The 17,083-nt window shown below is 46.5% G+C and overlaps 1 protein-coding gene across 1 annotated transcript in view; it reads right to left on the bottom strand.

The window, feature by feature from the left end:
* Positions 1–14,722, bottom strand: part of LOC133378954 (uncharacterized) — a 56,408-nt gene extending 41,686 nt beyond the window's left edge. The window contains exons 1-7 of the mRNA XM_061613565.1: positions 14,353–14,722; positions 12,651–13,056; positions 11,142–11,298; positions 10,308–10,583; positions 7,939–8,214; positions 5,706–5,990; positions 3,269–3,341 (exon numbers count right to left, since the gene is read on the bottom strand). Coding sequence (XP_061469549.1) covers positions 3,269–3,341; positions 5,706–5,990; positions 7,939–8,214; positions 10,308–10,583; positions 11,142–11,211 — 980 coding nt within the window. The 5' untranslated portion in view covers positions 11,212–11,298; positions 12,651–13,056; positions 14,353–14,722. The remainder of the gene's footprint in view (positions 1–3,268; positions 3,342–5,705; positions 5,991–7,938; positions 8,215–10,307; positions 10,584–11,141; positions 11,299–12,650; positions 13,057–14,352) is intronic.
* Positions 14,723–17,083: the final 2,361 nt, after the last annotated feature.

Here is a 17,083-nt window from a genome sequence, read left to right on the forward strand (position 1 = left end):
TGGTCCATCCAGCCCACTAGCGTCTATGGCAGGGTGGCCAACCTGCGGCTCTCCAGATGTTGCTGAACTACAACAGCCACCCTTCATCCCTGACCACAGAATATGCTGGCTGCTGGGATCTTGGGTGTCCAGGTTCACTCCGAGGGCCACAGATGTTGCCCAGCCCTAGACTATGGCAAGGGCTCTGCAGAGTCCCAGGCAGGGCCCTTTCCTCCCCCTGTGATGGACATGCTGGGGCTGGAATCTGGGAACTTCTGCCTGCAAAGAGAGCACAGAACAATTGTCTAGCCTTGAGGATGCAAAGGCGGAGGTGAAGTGGAACCTGAAGTGCAGGGGCAATAGCACAGCTCCAGGGACTTTTCTCAGGGCCAGGACACCAGGGTAAGCGATAAACCCCCTTGCTCTGACAATCAAGGTTTACTGTTGTTTGTGACCACCCTTTGACAGCTTGCTCTCCTATGACCGCCAGCTAGTCTTAGAATCATAGAATAGTAGAGTTGGAAGGGTCCTCTAAGGCCATCAAGTCCAACCCCCTGTTCAATGCAGGAATCCAAATCAAAGCATTCCCGACAGATGGCTGTCCAACTGCCTATTGAATACCTCCAGTGTCGGAGAGCCCACTACCTCTCTAGGTCATTGGTTCCATTATCATATGGCTCTAACAGTTAGGAAATTTTTCCTGATGTCCAGTTGAAATCTGGCTTCCTGCAACTTGAGCCCACTGAGTCTTAATAAAGTTGGAATTTTTAATAATTCCACAATTAATAATTAATAAATAAAATAATAATTTAAAAATAATTTCAATTTAATAATTACTTTAATAATTAATAACATTGGGATTTTTGTTACGTATTTGTTGCTGTCTGATTGGCATCTCATCAACTCAGCTGCCTGCATTTTAGGATTCTCCTAGGGGGGTGCTGCTATGGGAGTTGTCAGAAGTTTCTGCATGGCAATATTTACCACTACATTACTGGTTCCAGGATGAGGTAGAGCAGGGCAGCCTTCCCCAGTCTGGTACCCTCGAGATGTTTGAGGTGGCAGTTCCAGCCATGTTGGGCAGCTGGAGTTCTGCTGTCATTGCTTCCAGTGAAGGACAGTAGCAGGATTCCTGTGAATTGCCCCTTGAATGGCCTCTTTCTTAATTGCCCCTTAATGTCAGACACTGTTTCCCCAGAGTGTGTGTGGGGGTTTAATTACTCTTTCCCTCCCTTTGGCTATTTTATTTTCCCTTTTTTAGTGACAGTGCTTTTTCATCTCTGGCTTGGACACAGATGCCCACCCTCATCAACTAATCCTCTTTTTTCCCTACCCCGCTCTCCCCAATGACAGGGCCGGTCCTGGGCTCCTCTGACTTCGAGTGTGCCTCTCTGCAGGCCCCCTCAGAGGAGAGGAGGAGGATGAGACACGGTGGGGAAAGCAGGGAAGGGGGCTTGTCTCTCTATATCTCACTGGTGTTAAAAGAGCCCCACTGTCTGCCTGTCCACTTCTGAGTCCAATTTAAAGTGTTTGCATTGATTTGGAAAGCCCTGAGTGGCTTGGGGACCTGAAGGCGCCCCTTCCTGTCCTCCCCATGCTCTATGCCAAGATCCGCAGTGGAGGCCTTTGTTGCTCTCTTTTCCCTCCTCCATAGAGGTGAAGCGGGTGTCAACTAACTACATGCAACCAACAAACTTCATTTAGTTGCAACAGTCAAAAGAGCTAGCTAAATTTGAATCTCAGGCTGAAAGTCAAATGTTGGATTTAAAGAAATGGAGGAGCAATCTGAGCAGTGTTGGAAGAAGAAGGGGTGTGTGTGAGGGGAGAAATTTTTTCCTTCTCTATCAACTCTATGTCTGCCCCCTCCCCCTGAATTTCCCTTGGATCTCTTAACTGTACCTCCTTTATCAATGATACTTCACTGCCCCCTGCTGGCCACTTCCTCCTCTTTCCAGAAACAGCTTTGGTCGTTTCGGAGAAATCATCCAAGTTACAGTTTGACAGAGTCACAAGGCCTCAGACAGCAGGATCATAAAGATACAAATAAACATACTTGCTAAACAGTTCTGTAACAAAGAAACAGTGCCCGAGTTTCCTTTTTAACTCCTCCCTCACACTCCCTTTTCTTTTGTGTCATTTACTTTTTCAGTCTGAGGTCAGGAGCCGTCTTTTCATTGACACATGAGCTGCTCTGGGAGGCCTATTTTGCCTGAAGAGCAAGATTTAAAAAGCTAAATAAACATCCACAGTTCTACTCATTTCCATCCTGCACATATTTTTGAATCCTGGGTGATGGCAAATTCCAGAGTGGAAACTCTTGTTACTTCAAACACACACACACAGTCTTGTGGCACCTTTATTATGACGTTTTATTTTCACTATGGCAAAATTAGAAAAACACAGGCAATATTATCTCTTTTACTTGAACAAGTTTGGTTGGTTGGAGAGAGGGTGGATTGGGCTCCATTTCCCCCCCACACACACACCCTTACACTTTCCTCATCATCAGTTCAGATCTGATCCCCATTAGCCACAAGTCATTTCAAATCAATTGCAAAGGGCATACACACATACATCAAGAATATATGTGAAAATTATCTCAGTTAGCTATTTACATACATTCAACCTCCCTATTTTCTAGAAATCTCACAACTGCAAAGAGATCCTCTCCCAAAATGGGGCTGAATGATTCATCACCCATCTATCACAAATAAGGGGCCCTACAAGATCTTGCAATTGTCCAGCCCCTCAAAGACAGATATAATGAAGTGGGGCTGGTCCCTCCAAATGCACTCCAGAGGGCCTGTTGACTGGAGGGTTGTCAAAGGCTGCCCTCGGCAAAGCAGGAAGTTGGTTTTAATTTATGTCATGGTCTTCCCCAGTGGTGGCTCCATGTCAGTGGGGCAGTGGAATCCACTCCGGCTCTTTTCCTGGAGCTGTCTAAGGTGCTGAATCCTATTTAGCACCTTGGCCGGCTCCAGGAAGCCCCCAGAGTGGATTCCACTGAGATGGAGCCACTACCAGCCGCCATTGTCCTTCCCACAGTCCTGGAGGCTACATCATCAGGTAGAGTCCCCACCCACATCTGGATTCCACTCGGGTCACACTTTACCATCTAAATCCTAGGGTCAACATGGTCTCTCTCTCTTCAATATTATTCACAGAATTTCTTCCTAGCCAAGACAGGTGCCTCCTGTCCCCTGCACAAACTCTTACATGGAGCACAATCCTAGCCATGTCTACTCAGATGTAAGTCCTATTGAATTCAACGGGCTTACTCTCAGGTTAATTCTGGGTTAGGATTGCTGCGGCACTTAACTCTGGCGAACCTCTGATGGCTTCGGGCAGAGCCTGGTGGCTTCCTAGAAAGAGGAAAAGACAGAAGAATTGACATAAGACCGTGAGAGCCTGGTTGGCTGGATCAGGCCAGCAGTCCATCTGATCCCACAGCCTGCTTCCACAGTGGCCAGCGGGATGCCTCGATGGGAAGCTCGCAGGATGGACCTCAGCACAAAAATTATGGTCTGAAGGCACATGAGGCCAGGACCCCGCTGAAGCTAAGCAGGGTCAGGTCTGGTCAGTGCATGGATGGGAGACCACATGGGAACCATATGTAAGCCGCCTTGGGTTTCTATCATGAAAAGAAAGGCGGTGTATAAATGTAATGAATAAACAAATAAATAAATATTAAGTCAGCATTGGTGTTTGCGTTGTGGAGCACGGCCCGTCATCTCCCAGAGTCCCCCTCTGTTCCTCCACCCACACCACCCCCAGCACTCTCTCCTTCCCCACCTGCTCAGATCAATCACATATGTTTGCCATCAGCTGATGAAAATCAATTACACAAATCAATCTCAGAGCAACAGTGCATGGAAGCCAGATGGTCCTCTCCTCGTCTATCCCAACAGAGCCAGATATGGAAACCTCTCATCAAACGCATCACAACTCTTGCCTGACCAGCTGCAAAAGTCCTGCATTTGCAGTGCTGGGGAAGTGGGCTTCGAAGTATGTCACAGCTGTGCCCTCTCCACCCCTCCCAGCCTAGCCAGTCCGGCTCCCACGAGAACCAGCAGAAGTGGGGGACAGGCTCGCCACCCCCAAACTTTGTGAGCCCCCAAACAGTCCCGGCTTTGAAAGATCATCCAGGGCACTGAACTACACAACCCTCAGGTGCATCCCAGATGAGAAAACCTGGATTTACCTGGATAGTTTTACTCACCTGATGTAGAAGAGGATTACAGCCACCACCAACAGGCTAGCAAGGGCCCCCATGATGGCTCCCACAATGAGCCTCACTGAGACTGGAATGGTAAATGAGTGATGGGCACTCCTCAAAAACTCACTCCTTTGTTGGCAGAGGCTTTGACATGATTGGGAAGAAGGGGTACATCAGCAAGTTAGCAAAGCTACAGCAGACGGGGGAGAGCCTCACAAGAGCCGCTTCCTCATCCCTGTCTTGGGTTGGGGCACAGTGCTGAGCGAGCATAAAGCTTCGCAAGAGCCACTGCAGGGAAGCCTGTCCTGATAGACGCAAGCTTCATTATGTAGAGTATTGGCCCTCCAGGCTTGCCATACCAGGAACGGCTGCGTCAGCCCCAGGCTGTGGCAGTTTCAATTTCCAGGCCTGCCTTCTCTTCATATCATTAGTTAGTAAAGTTCTTGCTGTTGTAGATCCTCTGTGTGGCCTTTTCCTTCATAATACTTTTCACATCGGTTGTGATCTCGATGAAGGTGCCGAGAAGGAAGGCCTCTTTCTCCGCAGCAGGAGCCGTGAAATTGCCTCTCTCTCCCCAGCAAGGCCCTCCAGAGCCCAGCATCACAGGCCTAGAGGGTAGTCTGTAAAGTCTCTCTATTTATAACAGGAGTTAGGGCCCTTAAAGCTGCAATCCCAGCCATGCTTACCGGAGAGTGACTCGGGGGGGGGGTTACTTTGGATTTCACTGCCTCTCGTTTCAACAGGCAGTTGTGTTGCAGTCTATGGGACGCACATAGCTCCCCCCATTTTGCTACATTATCTCACTTATGCTTTTATTCAGGGGTTGTAAGCTCTGTGTTCACAAATAAATAGAAGAAAGAAAGCCAACAATGACTTGGGGGGTATTTGCAAACCAGAAGAAGAACCTAGAGGACCAAGCATTCCCCTTCTGAAAATAAATTGGCCCACCCACCCTTAGCAGCCAAACCCCTCCCCCCATCTGCTTCAAGATAGGGGAATCTTATTAATGGGTACATAATCTACCAGGAACGTAAGACGAGCCTGGCTGCTGGACCAAGCCAAAGGGCCCATCTAGTCCAGCATCCTGTTCTCACAGTAGCCAACCAGTTGCCCCAATGGGAAGCCCGTGAGCAGGACCTGAGCGCAAGAGCATCTCTCCCCACTTGCGATTCCCAGGAACTGGCAGTCAAAGGCATGTGCTGCCTCCAACCGCAGAGGTAGAACAAACCATCATGGCTAGCGGCCATTGAAGGCCTTCTCCTCCATGAATTTGTCCAATTCTCTTTTTTTAAAGCCATCCAAGTTGGTGGCCATCACCACACCTTCAAATTCTCATATTCTCAGGGACTGGGCTTCACTGTTGTGCCCTTTGAGGTTGCTTTACAGAACAGAAGAGAATAATCCTTCCTCCTGTCCCTGGGTGAAAATGCAGTTCCCAGACATTGTCATCTCTGCTCTGCCCACAAACCCACCCACCGTAAAGAGCCAGCCAACCCCTCCTGCCTCTCACCAGGCTCTTCCCAGGCCACATCCAGAGGCTCCGATAGGCCATCATGCTCCACGTGGCACCGGTAACAGTCCCTGTCCTTGGGATCAATCTTGATGCTGAGCCAGGCGTAGTAGGTCCCATCTGAGTTGGGGGCGACATCCCTGCGGAAAGTCTCCTGTTCCACAATCTCCCCGTCCTTTCTCCAGGCGGCATCGATCTCCTTGGGGTAGAAGCCGCGGACATGACAGGCCAAGGTCTCTAAGTCACTGAACCCCTTCTTGCGTGTCACCTGCACTGTTGGGGCCTCTGAAAACAACACGATGAGGGTTAATTCATTCATTCATTTCATTTATGAATCGATTTCCACAGAAACATCCCAAACTGATTAACAATGCAAACGTAAAGAATAAAAACATACATAAAAACAATGTCTAATCCAGCACAGACACAGATTAGGATAAGAAGCGCCAACTAAAAAAGTATTGTTGAAAGTGAAAGATCTTCAATAGGCACCAAAAAGATAACGAAGATGGTGCCTGCCTGACATTTAATGACAGGGAGTTCCAAAGGGTACGTGTTGCCACGCTAAGAGCTCCGATTCCAGAGAAAAGGGCAACCAAAATGATCGAGGGGATGGAGCAACTCCCTTATAAGGAAAGATGGCAGCATTTGGGGATTTTTAGTTTACAGAAGAGGCAAATAAGAGGTGACATGATAGAAGGGTATAAAATCATGTTATCGCATGGAAAAAGTGAACAGAATAAACGTTTTTCTCCCTCTCTCATCACACTAGAACTCATGGACATCCAACGATGCTAAATATTGGAAGATTCAGGGATGGACAGAAGAAAGTCCTTCTTCACACGTTTAAACAAATGGAATTCACTCTCATGAGAGGCAGTGATGGTCACCAACTTGGAGGGCTTGAAAAGAGAACTGGATAAATTCATGGAGAAAAAGACTATCAATGGCTACTAGCCGGCAGTGTAGTGGCAAATTCAGAAGTGCAGGGTCCCATCAAGACTCACAGCCATGCCCCCTCACAGTCACACCCCCTTTCCACTTTCCCTCATCTGGCTCCATTCCATGCACCATTACAACAGACAGTAATTATGAAGGGGGAGGCTGTCTGTTGCACCCCTGGTCCTATCCACATCTACTTAGAACTAAGGCTGCATACTCACCATACATGTAAAGCACATTATTCTCCCCAAAGAATTCTGGGAATTGAAGTTTATCTCTCACAAAGATGTCCCTAGTTTACCCCTCACCAGGAGGAAGAGTCTCATGTGGTAACCAAATCCATCTCCCATTCCTGATGGTCTTGCACAAACTGAAACATTTCCCAGCAACTGATATCCAGAGGCATACTGCCTCTGACAAGGGAGGGGGAACACAGCCTTAGCTTCCCTGAATTCTCTAGCCTTAGCAATTATGCTTTCACTTGCATACAAATAGGCCCTCTCAGAGGCCCAGAGAGGTCCAGGCTACTTCCACCTTTCGAGCCCCTCAGCCATAATAACAATTATGAAATTGCAACACATAAAAACAAAACAATCCATGACAGTTTACAAAAATGCCTTTTAGCAAATGACAGCACTTATTTGCTTAAATTCTCAGCCCTAAGCTGAAAGGGAGTGTCCAATTTTGGTCCAAAGCACATAAAAAGGTGTTGCAAAACTTATCAAATGTCAAAAAATTAAATCTGAGGCGGCCCCCTTTGACCTTGAGGTCCGGGTCAAATGGCCCTGCTTCCCCCCACTCTCCGGCCCTGTGCTGGACCCTGCTTACAGATTGTTCAGTTAGAGGGTAGGCACAGAGCGGGGCTAGAGGTACAGTTCCATTGCCTGGAGATGGGACTTCCTGGTTATTTTTGACACCATTTCCCCCTCCACCTACCTCCTGCAGGATTGGAACCTACTAGGAAAAAACAACGAAAAAACCTAGGACTTTAGCAGAGGAATTAAAAGGAAGAAGCAGAGACAGGAATTCACCCTAATTCCTAATTAGCTTGTGTCATGTGGAAAATTTGAAAGCTGGATTTCCCATATTTTTTAGTCTCCTCTACAAAAAATACCTCTAGACAAGTAGAGGACCAGCCCATCAGGAAGGACCCCCCCTTCTTGCTGTGCTAGCTTTCTACTTGCGAGATCATTCTTAACATAGGGGAGCCTTTGTAGACTACGATTCCCCGCCCCGCTTGTAGTCTGAAGGACACATCTGTATGTGAGTGCTTGTCTCCTTCCATCCTCACCTCTCCTCATCAGAATCTCCTTGCCATACTCCACTATTCTCTGCAGCCACTCAATGCACTCCTTTTCCAGGAAGTCTTTACGTCTTTGGATAAGGGATTCAATAGCCTCCCACCTCCTCTTGATCACCTCAGCCCTGACATCGGCTGCCGTCCAGGTGAGGGTCTCCATGTCCAGGCTGATGAAGTCCTTCCCATCACAAGCATTCTGATAATATCCTCCCTTGCGCCCATCTTTGCTCAGCTCACAGCCGTTCCCACGCTGCCAGGTGTGAAACCCTGGAAAAGGCAAAAAAGGTATACAAATAACAAAGGCGGAGCCAGGTCAGACCCTTCTGAAACTGCTTTGGTTGTAACCTATATGACCATACACTTGTTGTCAATGCAAGTCTCTTCCCCCTCCAACAGGGACCTGCCCTATATCTTCCACGGTGAAGACAGATGCAAAGAATTCATTCGGCTTCACTGCAATCTCATTATCTTCCTTTAGCACACCTTTGACTCCCTTTCCATCCAAGGGTTCAACTGCCTCCCTAATGGTCTCCTGCTACTAATCTATTTAACGCTTTTGTTGTTGACACTGGTCTTTATGTTTTTAATAATGTGCTCCTCAAATTCTTTTTTAGCATCCTTTATTGTCTGCTTGCATTTCTTTTGCCAAAGCTTGTGTTCCCTTTTGTTCTCATTTCGACAGGACTCCTGGCAGATCCACATCATGCAATTAAAGCACAGCCAAAGCACATTTAAATCACATGATTTCCCCCTGAAAGAATCATGGGAACTGTAGTTTGTTAAGATTGCTGGGAATTTGCAGCTCTGTGAGAGGCAAACCACAGTTCCCAGGACTCTTTGGGGGAAGTCATGTGCTTTAAATGAGCATTGGATGTGCTTAAAATGTGTATATGTCTTTTCATTTTCTAAAGGAAGCTTTCTTGCCTCTAAATGCTCTTTTACTCTGCTCATTAATCATACTAGCATCCTCTCGGGCAGAGCTTGGAAAAGTTACTTTTTTGGACTACAACTCCCATCAGCCCACTCCAGTAGCCATGCTGGCTGGGGCTGGTGGTAGTTTAAAAAAGTAACTTTTCCAAGCTCTGCTCTCGGGCCTGGTAGGACCTTTCCTGATCTCTGGTACACATTCCAGCTGAGCTTCTAATATTGTGGTTTTAAGCAACTCCCAACAGCTGGTATAGCACAGTGGGAAGGAGAGCCTGGTTGGGAGTCCAGAGTCTGTGAGTTCAAATTCCCACTCATGTCTCCTGGGAGTCAAAGGCCAGCTAAAGATCACCTCACAGTGCGTGGCTCAGGGGTTATGTGCCCTGCCACCTGTGCACCTGTGGGTAAGCTGCATAGTCCCAAGGAGCCCAGTTGCCTCCCAGCTGGCAGTTGTGGACAAGGAAGGGGCTGGCTTGTGCAGCTGTGGCAAGCTGAGCAGGCCCTAGCCAGCTGGGGAGGACTAGCCTCAAAGGGAGGCAATGGTCAACCCCCTCTGAATGCTGCTTACCATGAAATCCCTATTCATAGGGTCGCCTTAAGTCGGGATCGACTTGAAGGCAGTCCATTTCCCATTTTCAAGCAACTCCCAAGCATTTTGGAGTGATTTCATCCTCTTGACTTTGCATTTCTGCTTCCTTTTTACCAATCCACTCATTATTGGGACGTTTCCTCCTTTGGAGTCAAATGTGATCATGTTGGATTTTCTTGGCAATTGGTCATGTACACACATTTAATTCAATAGCGCTACTGAATTAATTGGCCAATTGCATGTATATTTAATTCAATAATCCTAATTGGTTCAACAGTTACATCTCGCACCAGGTCCTGGGCACCACTTAAGATGAAGTCCAGGGTCGCTGTCTCTCTGTTCAGTTCCATGGCCAACTGTTCTAAGCAGCAGTCATTTAGGGCTTCTAGAAATTTCACCCTTTGTCATGACCAGAACACATATGTAGCCAGTCTCTGCAAGCATAGTTGAAGTCACCCATCACAACAACATTTCCTCTGTTGCACAAGATCTTCTTGAGCATTTTGATCAGGGGGAGTTGCTCACAGCCTTTGTGGGCACCAGGAAAAGACCTCAAGGATTCCACTGAAGCCATGAGTGTCCTGTTGACAACCCCCGTCTGAGATGGAGTTTGAAAATCATCATAATAATTCCCTGTCCTCAAGTCCCTGGATCTTTTCTCTCGAGGTGAGAGGGAGATATCTGTCCCAGCCCTCCAATCCCCCTTCAGGATGAAGTCAATCATCAGGTGTTGAGAGGGAAGCTTTTGTGAAAGAAAAAACCCAGCTTGCCTCTCACCTGTTTCCTGAGAGAGAACGCAAGTGGGGAGGGGGCTTTTTAACCCCTGCCTCTCCCACCCTCCACTCACCCTTGCTGTGGTTGTTGTGTTTCTGCAGGGCCTGCAAATCGTCCCTGAACCGCCACTCCTCTGAGACAGCTCTCTGGGTGCTCCAGTCCCAGAAATAAGGGTCATCCTTCTCTGCCTTCCCCATCCAGGGGACTTTAGGAAGGGCCCTTTTCACTTCGCTGTCATACTGGCCAATGAGCTGGTTGTCCACATACAGCATGCCAACAAACTGGGGCAGACTCTGGTCAGGCTCCGATACCAACAAGTAGGATATGCTTAGGGAGTGGGCGGAGGTGCCTTTAAGGAGAGAGAGAGAGAGAGGATCCCTATGAAGAGTTCTGAAGCTCAGCAAAGATGCATATCTGCCCTCCCATTAACTCTAATTCAGGTGTGCAAACTGAGGGGTCTCTCTTTTACAAGTTTGTTGTTGTTATATGCCTTCAAAGCGAGTACAACTTATGGTGACCCTGTGAATCTTTTTTGGATGTATTCTTAGGGTTTTCATGGTAAGAGGTATTCAGAGGTGGTTTACCATTGCCTTCCTCTAAGCCTACGGCACCCGGCATTCCGAGGCAGTCCCCCATCCAAGTACTAACCAGGCCTGACCCTGCTTAGCTTCCGAGATCTGACGAGATTCAGGATAGTATGGCCATAGGCTCTCTTTTACAAGTAGGAGAGTATAAAGAGAAGAGTCGTGCTGATTCTAACAGGGTTTCAAAAACAACAAATTATTTAAAAATTGTTCTTTGAAAAAAAGAGCAATTCTTTAAATGAGGTCAAATGTTGGGCACAAATTCTGCCCTCTTCCCCCTGCACATAGGGGAGGGGGTTACATTAGCTCCTGGAGGTACTCACCGTGACAGCCCATCAGCAACAGGAGGGCAGTTGCTCCAAGGAGCTGGAGGCACCACTGAACCAGACCCATCTAGACCAGGGCTCCAGAATCGCTCTTGCTGCACTTCTGTTGTTATAGCGGAGCGAGGGGAACCAGCGGAGGAATCTCGCCTGAGCTCTGCATGAAACACACATTTGTGTAGCAATTAATAAATGAAGCTCCTTTTCCTGAGAAGATGCATCCGTTTTTTTCTTCTTTTGACCAAAACATACTGTCTGTTTCCTGCAGTCTTCTCATTTCCTTGAAACCCTCTGCTAAAGTTTTGAGCTGGCTTTCAGTTTCCTAGCACAGAGAAAACCGTTTGTGTACGTTGCCTGCGAGTGAGGCCCTGGGAACACATACACTGAACCCTCTGTGACCAGCATCAACATTGTTGCTGGTCAGTCACTGCCAGCTCAGTATGCATGACTTTACACTTGTTTACATTGAACTGCATATGCGATTTCACTGCCCATTCACTCAGTTTGGAAAGGTCCTTTTGGCGCTCTTTGCAATCCCTTTTTGTTTTAACAACCCTGAACAATTTAGGATCACCAGCAAACTTGGCCACCACACTGCTCACCCCTAAATTCTAGATTGTTAATTAACAAGTTAATTAATTAAATTTTAATTAATTAAATAAATAAATTTTAATTAATTAATTAAATTAATGAAGTGTAAGCATACTGCCTTCAAGTCGATTCCGACTTATGGCAACACTATAAATAGGGTTTTCATGAGGCTGAGAGGCAGTGACTGGCCCAAGGTCACCCAGTGAGCTTCATGGCTATGTGGGGATTTGAATCCTGGTCTCCCAGGTCGTAATCCAACACCTTAACCGCTACACCAATTAAGCTCAGTGAATTAAGTTAAAAAGCACAGGTCCCAATACCAATCCTTGGGGGAGCCCTCCATTGGGAGAACTGTCCATTTATTTCTGCTCTCTGCTACTCAACCAATTCCTTATCCACAAGAGGACCTCTCCTCTTACTCCATGACTGCTAAGCTTAATCAGGAGTCTTCGGTGAGGTACCTTGTCAAACGCTTTTTGAAAGTCTAAGTACATTATGTCCACTGGATCACCTCGATCTATACGTGCTCGTTGACCCTCAAAGAATTATAAGTTAGTGTCCTTGCAGAAGCCATGGTTCAGCAAGAAACCTGGTCTCCCAGGTCAGAAGCCCCAACCACCTCACCACACTGGTGTATCGGGAGGGGGGTAATTTGTGAAGGGTACTGAGCGTTGTCAGGAGACTCCAACCCCCTCCCAAATTCCCTGGGGAAAGGGAGTGACTGTTACACTGCAAATGGCAGCGTCTTGCAAAGGCAACTCAGAAAAAACCAGATTTGCCCCCCACTCATCATCAACAGCCCTAACCGGGTGCAAATCCTCCCCCCTCCATTTAATCCTCCCCCCCCTCCAATTAATCCTCCCTCCAATTAATCCTCCCCCCCCTCCAATTAATCCTCCCTTCCGCCCCGGTACTCACCAGAGTAGCCCCGTTCGCCAACCTCAGCAACAAAGCGCGCACAACCCTCTGAGTCGCTGCTTTGCTCAGAGCGAAAGGAAAACGGCGCAGGAGCCACCCCTGAGCCGGGATTGGCTGACAAGGCTGTCCAATAAGACCAAGGCTAACCAATAGGACAAAACGGCAGGGCGGTAGTGGCTGATCAGGTTTCACTCAATCTTGCCGCCAAGAACTTTGCTCCAAGTTCTCCTTTTCACCACTCTCTGTTCCTTCGGCAGCTGCTCTCCGGGATACTCCACTTACAGCCGGGGATTGAAGCTGGGACTTTGCCCCATGCAAAGCAGATAACATACCAATGAACTGTGATCTCTTCCATAAAGATTGTTGTTGTTACGTGCCTTCAAGTAGATTACGACTCATGGCAACCCTATGAATCAGCAACAAAGGCTCTTACCATATATGGAGTGAGAAATGCCAGATGTTCAAGCTGGATTCAGAAAAGGAAGAGGGACCAGAGACCATATTGCAAACATACGTTGGATAATGGAATGGAACAAGGAATTTCAGAAGGAAATCGTCATGTGCTTCACAGATTACAGCAAAGCCTTTGACTGTGTAGATTATGGAAAATGATGGAATGCTTTAAAAGAAATGGGGGTGCCACAGCATCTGATTGTCCTGATGCACAACCTATACTCTGGACAAGAGACTACTGTAAGGACAGAATATGGAGAAACCGATTGGTTCCCATTTGGAAAGGGTGTGAGACAGGGGTGTATTTTATCACCCTATTTGTTTGATCTGTACGCAGAACATATCATACGGAAAGCAGGATTGGACCAAGATGAACGAGGTATGAAAATTGGAGGGAGAAATCTCAATAATTTAAGATATGCAGATGATACCATACTACTAGCAGAAACCAGTAATGATCTTAAATGAATGCTGATGAAACTTAAAGAGGAAAGCACAAAAGCAGGATTACGGCTGAATGTCAAAAAGACTAAAGTAATGGCAACAGAAGATTTATGTAACTTTAAAATTGACAATGACATTGAACTTGTCAAGGATTATCAATACCTTGGCACAATCATTAACCAAAATGGAGGCAATAGTCAAGAAATCAGAAGAAGGCTAGGACTGGGGAGGGCAGCTATGAGAGAACTAGAAAAGGTCCTCAAATGCAAAGATGTGTCACTGAACACCAAAGTCAGGATCATTCAGACCATGGCATTCCTGATCTCTGTGTATGGATGTAAAAGTTGGACAGTGAAAAAGGCAGATATACACAAATAATTGGGTGTTAGAACAAAGGAAAGGAAGCCAAAGACCTGAACTTACAAAATCTGAACAGGATGGTTCAGGGTGGTATTGGAGTGACCTCCAAAAGCATCTGTCGTGAACCACCCTATTCAGATCTTGTAATTTCAGGTATGTGGCTTCCTTGATGGAATCAATCCATCTCTTGTTTGGCATTCCTCTATTTCTACTCCCTTCTGTTTTTATTTATTTATTAAATTTATACCCCGCCTTATAACCAAAAGGCCCTCAAGGCGGCTTACAAAAAACATGAATATAGCAATACATCAATAGAACATAATACATCAATAAAATAATACAATTCTCAAAATTAAATAACATAACATTATTAAAAGGAAAAAAACAGCAAATATAGTCTCACTGTAATTTTGTACATTAGAGAACTATTACAAACAATATGTACCCTGAGTCATCACTGAGGTGAAAAAACTGCATGTTAGAAATGCCACTTTCCAGCTCCCAGACATTAAGTCAAGATGTCTTTCTAGAATGGCTTATAATGGTCCAGAGGTTTTAATCCATTCAGATTAGGGTTGCCAGGTCCATGGCTTGAGACTGATCCTATATCTTTAGGAGAAGAGAAAGTCAGCCAAGTGCAGGTGTTCTTGCAACATTGTAATGAGAAAAACCACAAGGTGGAGGCCGGGCCTGGCAACCAAGAGGTCTTCTGTATCTTTAAAAGTTGTGCAGGGGGAAGGAAGAATTCCACCTTGTGGTTTTTCCCATTACAGGGTTGCAAGAACACCTGCACTTGGCTGACTTTCTCTTCTCCTAAAGATACAGGATCAGTCTCAGGGATTCAACCTGGCAACCCTAATTCAGATATTTGTTTACTCAAGGCAATGATTAACTCACAAATAGCAAACATTCATGTAGGGCAAAAGCCACACTGCGCTTGGGTGTGCTGTTTTGCCCTTTGTTTCAGGCAGCAAAATCCCTTGGGGCAGGCCCTGGAGTGGGTGAGGGAGGCCGCCCAGAGAGCTTTGGCTATGGGGTGGTGTGTGTGTGTGTTTGTATAAAAATAAATAAATAAATAAAAGCATTTCCTCAGCATCTCTGGGTAAGGCTGAGAATGTCCCCTCCTTAAAACCCTGAGAGCTGCAACACAGAGGTATCTAAATACCTACATAACATAAAAACTTTGTAGAGTGCGTAGGTGACTATAAAAGCATTCCTAGTCAGCTTAATCTTCTTAATATTCACCACAGAATCTTTGCTCTGTAGCTTTACAGTTGCCCTTGGGTTGACCCTTCCAGTAACAGACTTCATTACATCATCTGGAAGAACTACAGACAGCTCAACGTCTTGGTCAATTATATTTTCTTTTTGTTCCATGGTGAAGTTAGTTCTGAATCATCAAAAGAACAGTCAGTGATCCTTGTTTCAGATGGAGGACGGGGAGCTTTTGGTTTGGCTTTCCATCCGGAGGGAGGCAAGCAGGCCGGTACCGCGCAGGTCTGGCTGTCCATTCCTCTTTGAGGCGGCCACAGGTTTCAGGTGGGGCTGAGGGCGGGATGAAAGTTTAGAGTCAATCTTCTCTATGGCATGCGGGAAACCGCCTCGGCTTCAGTTCCCCCATGGCCACCCAACTTCCTCACCTGCGGTGGCGAAGAGGGCTTAGAGATGGCTGCTGCCTGTCTCCTGCCGCCTAAGCGTCCCCCCTGGGAGGCACTGCATTCTGCTTCCTCCTTTCTTTGGTCCTTTGGGTCTCTCCAACTAATCTGCAGGAAAGCCTCCAGCTAGACAGAAACATAATCGATGATAATAGCCTTGAGAGGCCCAGCGTTATTTTCTAGCAAGTCAGGTCTTCTCATGATGTGTCCAAAGTACGATAACCTCATTTTATCATTTTAGCTTCTAGTGACAGTTCTGGTTTAGTTTGTTCTAACACCCAATTATTTGTCTTTTTCGCAGTCCATGGTATGCGCAAAGCTCTCCTCCAACACCACATTTCCCATAAAGATAATACTACAAAACTTTGTCTCAAAGCACCTGAAGAATTTTTAAAAAGCATCCAATACAAAATTTAAAATATGTCAAAAAAAGATAAGATTTTAATTTTATTGTAGGACAAGCACTTTTAGTTAATAATCTTTTATTTTTTTATATATTTTAAATTTTGAAGTGGATGCTTTTTAAAAATTGTAAGATGCTTTGAGACACATCCTACCCCACGCAGCTAAAGATCCCAGTCCTCATGTTTCGAAATGAATAGCTGTTTCAGTGGGGATATAGGAAGTGGCCTTAGACCTTTGGTCCGTCCAGCTGAGTATTGTCTACACTGGCTTCCCGGAAGGCAGCAGCTCTCAGGGTTTTAAGGAGGGGACATTCTCAGCCTTACCCAGAGATGCTGAGGAAATGCTTTTATTTATTTATTTATTTTTATATACACACACACACAAACACACACACCACCCCATAGCCAAAGCTCTCTGGGCGGCCTCCCTCACCCACTCCAGGGCCTGCCCCAAGGGATTTTGCTGCCTGAAACAAAGGACAAAACAGCACACCCAGGCGCACCATTCCAGTATGTGTATTTTGTTTGTTTTTAACTTTCTTCTCCATTCAATAGAAGATGTTTCTATTATAAAGGCATTGAATCTTAGTGTCCATATTGGCCATGGGAAAGGGCAATTTCTGTTGGTGTAGTGGTTAGAGTGTCAGACTGGGACTTGGGAGGCCAGGGCTCAAATCCCCACTCAGCCCTGAAGCTCACTGGGTGACCTTGGGCCAGTCGCTGCCTCTCAGCTTAATCTGCCTCACAGGGTTGTTGGGAGGACAGAATTGGGAGGGGCGACCCATGTTTGTGCCCCACCCTGAGCTCACTGGAGGAAAAGTGGGCTATAAATGAAATAAATAAATAAATAGTTCAGCCGGCGTGAAGAGAATTAGCTAAGGGTGGTAGCTCAGTGGCAGAGCCCCTGCTTTGCAGGCAGAAGGTCCCAGGGTCAATCCCTGGCATTCCCAGGTAGTGCTGGAATTGAAGAAAACACAGAGCACGCCTTCCCTTGCATTCAGCCCCCCCCCAGTCACTGCCTCCAGCCTAACATACCTCACAGGGTTGTTGTGAGGATAAAATGGGGAAGGGGAGAGCCACATACGGCACCTTGAGCTCCTTGGAGAAAAAAGTGGGT

Source organism: Rhineura floridana, chromosome 3, assembly GCF_030035675.1.
Source record: "Rhineura floridana isolate rRhiFlo1 chromosome 3, rRhiFlo1.hap2, whole genome shotgun sequence".
In the NCBI taxonomy this organism is placed as follows: domain Eukaryota; kingdom Metazoa; phylum Chordata; class Lepidosauria; order Squamata; family Rhineuridae; genus Rhineura; species Rhineura floridana.